Source organism: Neovison vison, chromosome 13, assembly GCF_020171115.1.
Source record: "Neovison vison isolate M4711 chromosome 13, ASM_NN_V1, whole genome shotgun sequence".
Lineage (NCBI taxonomy): Eukaryota > Metazoa > Chordata > Mammalia > Carnivora > Mustelidae > Neogale > Neogale vison.
In genome coordinates, this window is record NC_058103.1 from 108,810,822 (window position 1) to 108,824,654 (window position 13,833).

Genomic DNA, 13,833 nt, shown 5'->3' on the forward strand with positions numbered 1-13,833 from the left:
GAGAGAGAGAGATCACAAGTAGGCAGAGAGGCAAGCGGGGGGGGGGGAAGCAGGCTCCCTGCTGAGCAGAGAGCCCGATGCGGGCCTCGATCCCAGGACCCTGAGATCATGACCTGAGCTGAAGGCAGCGGCTTAACCCACTGAGCCACCCAGGCGCCCCTCCCTGATGGAATTCTATACCACATGATACAACAGCTCAAATGTCACCTCCCCATTTACACTCATCTTCACCTCCTTTATACTCTTAGAATAATTACACTTTTCTTGGGTCTTTTACTTCACAGTATGTTCTACACGATCATTTTTTATATACCTGTCCTATCTTCTCTCCTTGATTGTAAACTCTTTGAAGGCAGAGACCTTATAATGTTCTACATTGAATCCATCATTCCCTATCACTGTCTTATACAAGTAGGTGTTGAACAGTTTATTTAAAAAAAAACCTGGAGTAACTAAACTGTACTTGAAATCTGCTACAGGTACTTTTTGATAAAAGGCAAGACTCAGTAAATGTGTATTTCTTAGTATTTACGCAATGGGGTTCAGTAACAGAAATACCAAAGGAGGTTAAGAGATCCCATAAAGGTGAATTCACTTACAAAGCAGTTTTATGGTATAAGCTTTGAGAAAAATGTTATGGTGAGGTTCCACGAATATTTTTGACAATTAGTGTTCATGTATTAAGCTGTCCATGTGACACTCGTAGGCAGGCATGAGTATAGACTATTAAGATAATCGAATGAGGGCTTTTAAAAAAATCACTGTAAAAACATGTATCAAATATAAAATGTATCAAGTATAAAAATATATAATTTTGGTGTTTTTTCAAAAACAGTTTCTCCGTTTGTATAATAAAAGGCATTTTCCTCCATTCACCCATCACACTGTCTAGTTCTCCTTTGCCCTAAATTAAAGTGATGACAGGCAGAATTGTTATTAATATCTTTCCTGAACTGACAGAGAGCCTGACAAATTACAGGACTTTTTCTTGCCCCTTCTATTTTCATAGAAAGAATGGGTACTGGGGCGCCTGGGTGGCTCAGTCATTAAAACTTCTGCCTTCAGCTCAGGTCATGATTCTGGGGTCCTGGGATCGAGCCCTGCATGGGGCTGCCTACTCAGCAGGAAGCTTGCTGCTCCCTCTCCCACTCCCCCTGCTTCTGTTCCCTCTCTCACTGTGTTTCTCTCTGTCAAGTAAATAAATAAAATCTTCAAAAAAAATTAAAAAAATAAAAAGAATGGGTATGTGGGGGATGTCTGGGTGGCTAAGTCAGTTAAGCATCATCTTCCTTCAGCTCAGGACATGATCAAGTCCCAAATCAGGTTCCTTGTTCAGTGGAAGCCTACTTCTCCCTCTGCCTGCTGCTACCCCCCAACCCCCACTTGTGCACTCTTTCTGACAATAAAATCTTTAAAAGAAGAATGGGAATGTGGGAAGAGGAGGAGCAAAACAACATTAAAAAAACAGGGTAATACAGCTTTTTAGATCACAGATCATTTCATTAAACTTCACCTCTGTATGTTTACTCTATCACTAAACCACATACAAATTAAACTTATTCTACAGAAATTGTTGTTACTTTAAGAAATCCTAAAATTGGACTTTATTTGACAAAGAGCATTCTAAAACAGGATTTCATTACTTCTTGTACTTTCTGACCTTAAGGAACGCCTACACTGACGTTTCAAAGAAAAAAAAAAAAGAAAAAAGAAAAAAGTCAGTCACTTAAAAAATGGGGATGGGAGTGATTTAAAATGTAAAGCATAAACACAAAGTAAGAACTCATTCTGCATGCAGTCCATGGTCCTCATACTGTTAAATGACCAATGATGAATAACTCCCAATACCTTCTGCCAGGCTTAAACGGTAATATGCCTCATTTTACTGCAACAAATGAGGCTCCTCCTCCTATCAGTCATGGTCCATTCCAATCAGCAGGGTGCCAATAAGCCAGAAGCTAATGAAAAGGGCCTCAGACAAAAAAGAAACAATGAAGGGCTCCCAAGCCCAACCTTGGAACTGTGAGCCCAATTTTTTAAACACTACAGTGCACATTTCAGTTAATCTTTATTATGCTAATGTTATTGAGTCTAAGGAACAAAGAAACTTATTTCATGAATTACTTTTAAACGTCAACTTCCCTGAATTTTCTTTTCTTTTGTTAGAGACTACTGACCATTTAACTATCCAGATTAAAACACACACACACACATACATACACACACACTCTCTCTCTCTCTCTCTCTCTCTCCCTCCCTCCCTCCTTTGCTCGGAGGTAGAAATCAAAACATAAATTATCACAAAGAAGTCTGATATAATCAACAAAGTTAAACAGTCCTCTTGTTTGATCTCCTCTAAATTAAAGACCAAGTGTTTTGATATGGTATTAGGCATTGAAATAAACCAGATGTTTCTTCCTCTATATAACTCTCCATGGGCACAATCTTAAAGGGTTATTGTCTGGCAAATGTTCAGGGAAACACATTAGAAATGGCACGAATACCCAGATTTTCCTTTCCTTCTATCTGCCCTAGTTTATTATCTAAACTAATGCATAATCCACAGGGCTTTGGGAACTTTGTGTAAATACTTTCATGTACAATTCTCTTTCTAGCTATCCTGAGATTAAGACCACAATTATCCCGGCTTAAACCTAAAATAAAGGAACCTTTGCAAATGCATTATCTGGCCTTACATGTTTAATCACAGTATTCTGTGTGCTCTTTAATACCTAAACTAAAGAACAAAGGTTGTACCCTGTGATGTTTCACACATGAAAGACCTTCTAAGACATGTATCAGACGACTGGGGAGCTAGAAATGACTTCTAATGACAATAGCATAGTGGTTTCTCCATCTAAAACTAGACGCTATATTAAAAATGTCATATTCTAAAGAACTTAAAATTTCAAAATACCCATGCTCACCATTTCCAAAGATCTGTAATACCTAACATAAAACTCTGATATGCATGTTAGACTCTCAAATGTAATCCTCAGAAAATTCCTTCTCCTCATCTCTTCTAATCCTTCCTACTCCCCATGTAATGTTTTTGTTTTTCAGTACATTCTGTGAGCACTAAAGTGAATGTGAGTCTGTAATGCAAGTTAGAGAAAGAATGTGTTTTGGGGAGGTGTTTGTGGGGAGGGGGCAGCAGATGGGTTGAAGGAAGGGATTTCAAGTGTGTACACTACGGCATGCAGTGATGGAGCAGATGGAATGCATCACCGTCAGCTACGACAGAAATGATTTATGGAATGACCTGGCTGCTCCTGCCTAGTAACAACATAGGATGACAGAGCTGAGTTTCCATGACAACCAAAGCCCACCCACTAACTAGATTAAACATTCTTCCCTGGCTTCCACTCATGGAGAATTTGGATTCTTTTTCCCCTAATGCCAACTGGTTTCGCTAGTATGCTGGTCATAAATGGGAAAACAGTCAACTACAAGAAAGGGTAACTGAAAAAGAGCTTGAAGGACAATCACCAAGAACATCACAAATTCTTGCCTGCCTACCTGCCAAGGTTTCCTTTATAGAAGTTTCCTTGCGTAAAATCAACAGAAGACCTTTGAGAAAAAAGCTCCCAAAATGCAGTCTGTACTTTTTCAACATTCTTTGTCCTCCTGCATGTGAAATATCTGCTACTGGATTCTTTCAGAATCAACAGAAAATATGGCAAGCCAATCAAATTCCTAGGAGGCACTCAGATTTAATATTCAAGAATAATTTTATTTCTAAGCAGGTAGTTTTTATCAGGTGGGAGTAAGTCCAGAAAAAGTAGGACCACTTCCTTTAATCCTCAACATGCTGTGAAACCGCAGTCACTGTAGCAATTCTCTTCCTGGAGAAACAGTAGTGAAGGTAGTTGGATCCAGGTTCTTACCTGGATATATATGTGGGCTTTACCCTTCCTAGCTTGGTGATCCCTAGGACAAACTACTTAATCTTTCTGAGCTGAAGTTACTTAACCTTTGAAACTTTAGTTCCTCATCTGTAATGTGAGGATAATAATGCCAACCTTACAGGGTTTTCTTGAGGATTAAATAAAACAAAGCACATAAATGCTTAGTATAATACCCAGTACCTACTAAACATTCAAATTATAGCTGATATTTTTGTGGGCTTTGTTCTTATCTTTGCTATTTTTGTCATATGATGCAAGACTGTATTCAACAAACATTTACTGAGCTCTATTTTTTTGTGGGGTGTTCCACTATGTGGTAGATGAGTTTGCCTTTGCTTTTATTTCTCAAGAAACTTGTACTGGGATGCAGAAGAAGGTTTATTTACAGAAACTTTATACAAAGACGTTTATCTCCTTAAATGTTCAATGGGTGCTTCCTCTGTAAGTGGTCTGCGTTCCTCAGGAACAGCCCTAAATGTGTCTGATAGAGTTAACTGCACTTCATAGAAAATGTAAGACAACTCTGTGGGAATTCTGAGAGGCATACCACTCAAAGGGAAAAGAAAAGAAAAAGACTAAGGAGAAAATTCAGACAGTACAAAGCAGAAGTGCCTCTTTTAAACAATTAGATTTGGAGTCTGTGAATTACTGGTAAATGCTCTCCCAAAAGAATTCTGAAAGAAGGGATTTCATTTTTAATGTTTTAAGGATCAGCTACTAAAACAATCATTGCTTTGTCATTAATATCCTGAGGTGATATAAATTAGCTGCTCAAGAAAATACTATGGGATTCCTTCAAATCAGTTTTACTCATGTTAGCATGAGTTCTTCAATAAATCTGGCTTTTTTGGGGAAGACTCTCCTATTTCTTGAATGAATCAGTTTAGATAATTATTTTTCCTTTTAAAAAATACGTAAAATACTTTCTGCCTAAGAAAAATTTCTTATGAATGCACTTTCTTCTGTGGGCCAGAAGAATAACTGAATTGTCTTTCTTGGTTCCATCTGACTTACGTTAAGTGGGCAACTAAGTATGTATTTAAAACTAATAAATAAATTTAACAATTAATCTCAGTAATTTTGGCTTTAGATCTAAAAACTCCCCAATTTCTCTTCTTTCTATCTGTCTATTCCATCAAATCAAAGACATTTTTAAACAGAAATTAGAAGGACAGATCTTGTGAGAATGGGGTGGGAAGGTGTTCTCCTGAGTTATTTTAAGGGCAGCACGAATTAATACACGGAGAATAGTTCTAATGGAGATATGAAGTTGATTGTTTTGTAACTATACCTTCTAACTATGACACGTACTGTCCACAAAATAGTACCACTGCGTTTAGCAGTGTAAAGCTCATTCAGCAGAATAGGTAAAATCAATACTCACAGATGCCAAAGCCTTTCCAAGTGCATCACCTGTCTGTGAGCTTCCAGCAGCCGTCCCTCTGGTTCCTGAATATTTCAGATAGAAAACAAATAAAGAATTTTAACAGGCAGGGATGCCTTTTTTTTTTTTTTTAAACATTCTGCCATGATTTCAAGGGTGTTCTCTACCATTATCTCACCCATTGCAGCAAATATTGTGTATGTGTTACACTTAATAAGTTAAAGATGGGTTCGGTACCAGCTTCTACATTAACGAAAATTAAAAAGTTTTCCTTCCTTTCTTTCATTTTAAAACCCAATACTAAAAAAATATATTGAAGGATGGGGGTTCACTGAAAATCCCCAAAGTAGGTTTTTAGGGAGTTCTGCCAACCCCCAAAAAGCTCACCTAGAATGCTATCTGATCCATTGATGGGAGGAGTGTGTGAGGCAGCAACATAAGGCGAACTGCTAGTACTGCCACGATGGAAGCTAGACATCGGTGGGAGACTCGTGTTTATGTCTGTTGGTGAAACTGAGTGCGGAGGATAGCTCTAGAGAAATGGGGAAAGAGACATGATCTATTAAATACATTTTCTAAATAATATGCACATATAACTGGACAACTACTATAACAAGTCAAAAAGAACATTTGTTCTACTTTTGTCATTTACTTTTAAAAAGGCATGCTAAATGCAGTGAGCCTAGAAGTATTTCAAATGTCACTAGTTTTGGCAGAATCAAATCTTACACTTATAATCCAAAGAGAAACTCGAGTGAGGACAGGGTGTTTTTGCACCCTAGTTGTGTGTTATAGCCTACCAAGCGGTCATGTGAATGAAGGCTGCCGTAACTACTGGATTGAGACATGTGGGAAGTGGAGGTCCCCAGAATTCCACCAAAACCAGGCTGGCTCATCCCATTTGATGAACTCCAAAGGTCAGAAGAATTGTGGGTCCCATCTAAGATTAAAAGAGAAATAAAAAGTTTTCCTTAGCTAAAATTTATTTTGATGATGCTGTAAGACCTCAAAAGGATATCCTCCAGATACCTTTCCCCAACCCTTTCCAACCCAGTCTTCTATCTAGTTTTCTTCCATCAATTACTATTTAAAAAGAGGGAACAAAGCTTTATAGTTAGAGGGGGAAAAAACTAATCTAAACTGTAGTAGGCATGTTGTTATAGAAATCCTAGGAAGATTTAAATTCATATCAAAGAAGATAATAAAAATCTCAAATTTGGGGATGGGTTGGATTTAATTTTGGTTAAATGGTATAATCATCAATATACAAAAAATTCTTTGTAACAAGCAATATACATTATATTAAACATTCTGAAACTGTGGAATAAAGAAGTTTCTCTAAGAGTAAACATACGTTAATTGATAATGACTATATTATAGACAGCCTTCAAATGAAATGTGTTAGCAATGACTTCACTCATCAGTGTAAAGACAAGGAAGCGTTTATGCAGTGATTTACTGCGCCCATAGTATATGCTTCCCATAGTCCAAAACTGCGAGACCAAATAAAAATGATTTGCTAGAATGAATTAAAGGAAATGCAATACTTTTTTCTCTTAACAAGTCTTATTCTGTTCTTTGATATTCACTCTTTATATTGATCATTGTAGGGGTGCTAAGAGTCTGTAATTTAAATAAGAAACTAGAATTGTTAATATCTTTCATTCATTTAAATTCTAAAATGAGAAAGAGTAGATCTACTCATTTTTCTTAACTGAAGTCCTTTATAAGTTTGACCAATACTAGATGCGACACTCCAATGGTTTGCTGGATAGTCCAACTACAGTGCTATCAGCAAAAACATCTTTAGAAATTTTAAACCCAAATTTTAATTTACTTAAGCCAAAAATACCTAGATAAATAACAACTGAACTCCTTTGTAGGTATTCTCTTTCCACACAATCTTAAATATTAGCTAATATACAACAGATAACTGCTGTAGGATTGACAACTATTTGGCAGTACTTACCTTGCATAAAGAAAGTGCTAGCAAACATACTGGTTGGTGGCTTGGGAGATGGATAACTAGGAGATTCACGGTTGAAATCATCTGAATTTGGGGATGGTGCATATACCTTAAATCAAACAGAAAATTTAATTAAAATGTAAATGACAATCATATTTATCACTTATGAAAAATGAGTGTTGTATTTCATAAAGCTTCATAAAGGACCTAAAAAGACCTAACTAATATCTATAAAGGGCTGCCACAAATCCAAAGAAACTAAATCCATTATATATAATAACCTAGAGAAAAATACTACTCCAAATATCTCCATAACGCATTTTTGTGTGATAATTATACCAAGTGGTTGAATAAAGTCATAAAGGTTTACTTTGTTTACAAAACAAAAATCTAGGGCTCCTGGGTGGCTCAGTGGGTTAAAGCCTCTGCCTTTGGCTCAGGTCATGATCCCAGGGTCCTGGAATCGAGCCCCACATCGGGTACTCTGCTCAGCAGGGAGCCTGCTTCCTCCTCTCTCTGACTGCCTCTCTGCCTACTTGTAATCTGTCTGTTAAATAAATAAAATCTCAAAAAAAACCACCAAAAAACCCCAAAATCTATATAAGCTCATCATTCAAAATGTGGTGGTGGAAACAAGTGTCTTTTGAATACAGGATGAAATAAATTTTAGGTTCATAAAATTCATTCTTTTTACTGTTTCAAGTTTTATCAAAATCAAAATGAGTTAGATTAAAGGTTACTATACTTCGTTATTATTAAAGGATAACCACAAAAGGCACACGGCAAGTTTTCAGAAACTTGCTTAACTTAGTAGGATTAGCAAAATTAAAACAAAATTCTCCTGACGGATTTTAATTTCAAGTAAACTTTTAAGTCTGGCATAGCTTTAAGAAAAATCTTATTTAGGGGTGCCTGGGTGGCTCAGTCAGTTGAAGGTCTGACTCCTGGTTTCACTCAGGTCATGATCTCAGGATCATGGGACTAAGCCCAGCACCAGCTCTGCAATCAGTGCAAAGTTTGCTTGAGATTCTCTCTCTCCTTGCTCTCTCCCTATCCCTACTCATGTGAATGCGAGCTCTCTCTCTAAAATAAATAAAATCTTCAAAAAAAGAAAGAAAACTCAATTTGTCAGAGGAGTATTAATTTCCTTTGGTAACCCTTGCTTCAGATAAGCAAACTATGAACATTTTGAATTGGCAAATGGCCATCATTGCCACTTCCCTACAGAACTAAATGGGCATCTAAATAACCTTAATAATCAAAGCATAATAAGGCCATTCTCATGATGATTACTAAAATCAAGAAGGAAAACAAATAAACAACAATTAAGGTAATGCACACTCTCTAAAAGCAAAAGTAAACCAAGAGCCAAAAGAATGGAGAGGTATCCTATTGTGAACAGTGTAGGAAACCTGTTTCTTTTGTTTAGTTAGATAAGGTTACATCTAATAAATGTCAGTCTAAAACACACATCCTAAGTATTCACTTAAGTGGAAGAAAGTAGTTACCTTGTTAAAGTTATGGGAGCATGCGTAAAAAATCATAAGCATAGAAAATTTCTGGAATTATACATAAGAAACTTAGTGCACAGTTGCACCTCTGGACTTTGATTTGGGAAGGAAGACATTTACTTTATGTCCTTCCACATAGTCTGGTATTTTCTCTTAAGCACATCTATCTATGCACTAATAAAAAAGTTGAGGAAGCATACACTGAGATTAAAATGCGAGCCAAAATTTTATTTTACATGAACTATTATTTATATTCATTTATTCTTCCTCTGAGGCATTAACTAACTATGGAGACTCTTGACAAATTACCCAAGCTTCCAAGACTCAATTTCCTCATTGCTAAGATGGTGCTAACAGTACTTGCATCAGGGGGTTGATGGAAAAATCAGATGAGATAACATATACAATGCTCAGCACAGTAAGCACCAAGTATTAGCAAACAGTATCTCAATCATTTCTGTCATTCTTGCAGAAGCTGTTATTCTACAAAATATTGCCCTGTTCAGTTCTTGAATGGTGTTTCTTACAGTTTTTTGTCCGCATAATCCTACTTATAAATACAACTCATGCTAAATAAAAGATTAAAAAGTCTATTTTTACATTTTTTGCTAGTCAGCTTCATACTAGCACAGGTGTTTCTTTTCAGTGAACCGGCATTTAGGTTAGTTTCCTATAACATCCCACACACCTGTGGTACCTGAGAAGTTTGAGACAAGATGGATTCCCAAGAACTACCTAGAAAGATCGCAGATAAAGGAATATGGCAGATAAAATATCCTTTCTTTCCCATTACACATATTAAATTTATTTTTCTTGGGCGCCTGGGTGGCTCAGTGGGTTAAGCCGCTGCCTTGGGCTCGGGTCATGATCTCAGGGTCCTGGGATCGAGTCCCACATCGGGCTCTCTGCTCAGCAGGGAGCCTGCTTCCCTCTCTCTCTCTCTCTCTCTCTCTCTGCCTGCCTCTCTGTCTACTTGTGATCTCTGTCTGTCAAATAAACAAATAAAATCTTTAAAAAAAAAATAAATTTATTTTTCTAGTTTAGCGCTATTACATAAGATAATGTCAGAATGAAATAAATGGGTATATACAAATGTGTTTGGAATGTATTATATAGACTGATGGGCAGGAAAAGTTTTCAGGAAAGGAATTTTGCACTTTTTTCTTTTAATCAAGTTTCAGTGTCTAAACTTAGCCACAGCCAGATGTCCTTTGTCTCCTTTATACAAAGATTTTTCCAAACTAGGCTGAAACTACAATGAAGAATAAAGTAAATCCAAAGACCCAGTAAGAAAATACAAATGAGATAAAATTTTGAAGAGAACATTAGAACATATGCTTTTTGTCACAAATGCTTCTTTACTGTATACACCATCACTGATCTCAAAGTATGAAATAAAAAATTCTCTAATCCTATCTAGGTTATAGACTGAAACAGTATGCAAGCCTCCAACTTATGGAAAAAAATCTCCAGTTGAGATTGTCATCTCATTGTCATCTCCAGTTGAGATGTGAGTTGTGTCATCTCATACAAAAAAATCTACATAATTTGTCAATTTACATGCATAAATTGTCAGTTTATATTTACATATCCTATTCCCATTCAATTCACTGTATTCCACATGATATACTTACACTTTAGAAAATTCGAAATGTTTGCAATTATAAAAGCAAATAAAGGATAAACCTGACTGTACTGATTTACAAATCAGAGTTAAATAAAGGAGAATATGCTGATCAGATAATGGTTAATGACTGCTGTCATGGAAAACAAGGAAACCAAGATAAACCACCAAAGCAGAAGAGACTGTCCTATTCCTATGTAAAAATTTTAAGCTGTATGGAAAAAAACAGGGCTCATTTTAGATGTAAAGTTTTTTAATGTTAGTCTTTATAAACAGACTCTGAAAAAGAATAAACAGACTCTTAAAAGACAGACCTTATAAATGAAAATGGTGAAAACTCTAAGCTATTAAAAGTTTATCATTTATTTACTAACATACGTTCAAAGTTTTTAATCATAATAAAAATGTTTTGAAAAATGTTATCCTCAAAGAGGCCCACCTAACAGCATTTCTAACACTGTCCAAATAACTTGACTTTTGGTATCTTAACCATAGCTTGCAAAAACAGAGATGCAATGTTATGAAGCAGCAGTTGTGCCAGTCTCAATTTTTCAGATCAAAGAGTTCCTGCGGCAAAGCGCAACTGATGTGGTCTCAAAGACTTTATTAACTCCAGATGTAGGGAAATAGTCAGCCAATTCCACAAAAAGAGCAAGTCTCTTTTAGTTACAATCAGTACTGGCCACAAATTAAAACCAGACTGCTTATGTCATCTGATCACCTGCACATAGATGCCAGTTTTTTTCCTAGTTAATGATCTAATCATACGTTTACATCTTAAGTATGATTTTGTATCACAACAAACAATCTTAAAATTAAGAGAAAGGAATATATATGCTTACATATGCTTTAAGATGATTAAAATCTACCAGGAATCAAACTATTTAAAAGAGAAATAGAGGGCAGCTGGTACAGTGTGTGACTCTTGGTCTTGGGGTTGTGAGTTTGAGCCCCACCTTGGGTCTAGAGATTAACTTAATTCACTTAATTAAAAAAATAAAATCTTAGAAAAAGGTACAATTAAGTAATTTAAGATATTCCATTAGAATGTGGTTGATATTTAGAAATTTTCTTTAGAATTCTAACTTCCATTTCAGAATGTCAGGCTCACAACTGTTACCACTTTATCCTCTTTACTCCCACTTTACTTACACTTTATCCTCTAGGAATTGTGATGAGAGAAATTCTGAGTTTCTGGTGAACAGAACTATACCATTTATTTCAACTTGAGTGAATATAAGTGAAAATCTAAGATACCTCCCTGTTAAGTGTAGCTGAACAGAACAAATCCACATCAGTATCTTTAATGTCCTCATCTCATCCTACCCAAACTTACTTTTTAAGAGTGACAGAGCATTTCAGGGATGAATATTTATAATCACTCTTTACAGTGGTTACACAATTATCCTTGGGATGTTTTAGCTCATTCAACCAACTGGGAGTCAAGTTAATAAAAACATGCCTTTTTACTTGCTTGGATGATTCAGTTTAGTCATATGGATAACTCCAAATTCAGGGCAGTTCATTCTCCGTTTAGCTCGAAGGCTGGAACTGTGCACTGTGTTCTTGATTTTAGTGCATCCTTCCTGTGATTAATACTGGAAACATCCCTGTCAGGCAGGGAGCCATAACGATTTTCTGATAGTTTTTGAGAAAAGATGCAAAGAAATAGTAGCTTTTGCTAAAAAGACAGGTTTTCCTTTTTCATTTTGTTTGTTTTTTTAAATCTTGTCACATCCAGTGACGGGTTAAAAGACGATGTCACTCCCCATGCCTTTAAAAATAGATCCATAGCTTGTGTGGTGGCTGATATTTTTAAATGTCCCAAATGATGAGGAGATGAGTTGGGAATTTTCCTTAGTATGTGAGAATAGCTATAAATCTTAATTAAGATACCCTTCCACAGAAAATGAGAGGAATGCCTTAGATGAACACTATCCAATAGAGGTTTCTGTGATGATGAATATGTTCCACATCTGTTCTATACAACAGAGTCGCCACTGGTTACATGTGACTACTGAACACTTGAAATATGAATAGTACAGCTGAGGAACTGAATTTTTAATTTTACTTTAATAAAATAGTCATATGTGACTAGTGGTTACTATACTGAACAACATAGGTTTAGATCATTTTTCCTTACTCGGTTTAGAATTATATAAATTATTTTTAAAGAAATATTCTTGACCTCTTGTAAGCTCCAAAGCCTATGAAAACCAAAATCAGCCTAAACTGTCAAACAATTTAGGAACATCGTCAACTGATTTGGAAAAAAGAAAGATGGAGGAGCTTATCCATTTTTCTGAACATGCTTTAATACAGTAATCTCTATCAAAATTTCATTATGTTTAGGCTTCGATTAGCCCTACTGTCAAGATGATTTGAATGGCAGTTTTCTTTCTAATAAGTATCATTAAACACTTTAATACATGCTAACATGGGCATCCAATATGTGAAAAGTCTAAAATAATAAGACAAATCACCTTCAGTACAGTCTTTATCAACTTAACAAAATAACAGAACAAAACATTTGGCTAGTTTACCCTACCATCATAATTTCAAAATAAAAGTATAATACTACATACAGGAACATCCACTTAATTTACCTTATTTTTATATAACTATATTTTGTATTAAACAATATGAATATCACAAGACATACCTGAGTATCTAAAAACCTGGGGAAAAAAAGTCTAGATCACTGGGAAAAAGAAAACCACAACCTAAGTCAAAGCCCATCTTTTTTATTAAAAAATGTAATTAAACCTCCGGGCCAGTAATTTTTAAGATATGCATGTTTAAATATCAACACTTAAAAATTAAGAAAAACTAGGTAATTACTTTAAGAATTTATTTTTTAGTTACTGCTGATTAACCTATTCAAGTTCCTCACACAATAATACAAACAACAGTTTCTATTTCCGAATTTTTGTAAAAAGAGGCTGTTTAAAAGAGTAAATAAAAATTTGGCTTTAAGAATTATACTGATTCAGGCAGGGTGCTAGGTAGGTGTTAGAAGAAGTTTAAGAAATTTCCTAAAAACAATTCCCTATTGATTTTTCTCATCATTTTGGGTCAATTATTCTACTAATTTACATATAAATACTGATCCAAAGTATAAATTCAAATACAAAGCATCTTTAACCTAAATGGCAAATTTTTGAAGTTTCTGAAATTTAGGTCTTCCCAATTTCCTTATTCCTTCTCTAATCAAAATTAAAAGAAATATAACCCCAAAGGAAGACAGTAACATTTTTAAACAAATCTATGAAACAGTCTAATTTAAGAATTTTCTAATATCTAAGAATATTTAGATAACATTTAATATTTCAATGTTTTTAGTATTTTATTATTACATAAAAATAGAACTTTTGCCACTTTGCCAGAAAGTCCAATCTACTACTGGAGTTTTTATGGTAATTCCAAGCCTAAGAGGGAAA

At 35.4% G+C, this 13,833-nt stretch overlaps 1 protein-coding gene across 7 annotated transcripts in view; it reads right to left on the bottom strand.

Moving 5' to 3' along the window:
- Positions 1-13,833, bottom strand: part of TCF12 (transcription factor 12) — a 389,433-nt gene that overhangs the window by 41,729 nt on the left and 333,871 nt on the right. For all 7 annotated transcript variants that reach the window (XM_044231896.1, XM_044231897.1, XM_044231898.1 and 4 more), the window contains 4 exons: positions 7,262-7,367; positions 6,093-6,232; positions 5,680-5,824; positions 5,293-5,357 (listed from right to left, as the gene is read on the bottom strand). In XM_044231896.1, coding sequence (XP_044087831.1) covers positions 5,293-5,357; positions 5,680-5,824; positions 6,093-6,232; positions 7,262-7,367 — 456 coding nt within the window. The remainder of the gene's footprint in view (positions 1-5,292; positions 5,358-5,679; positions 5,825-6,092; positions 6,233-7,261; positions 7,368-13,833) is intronic.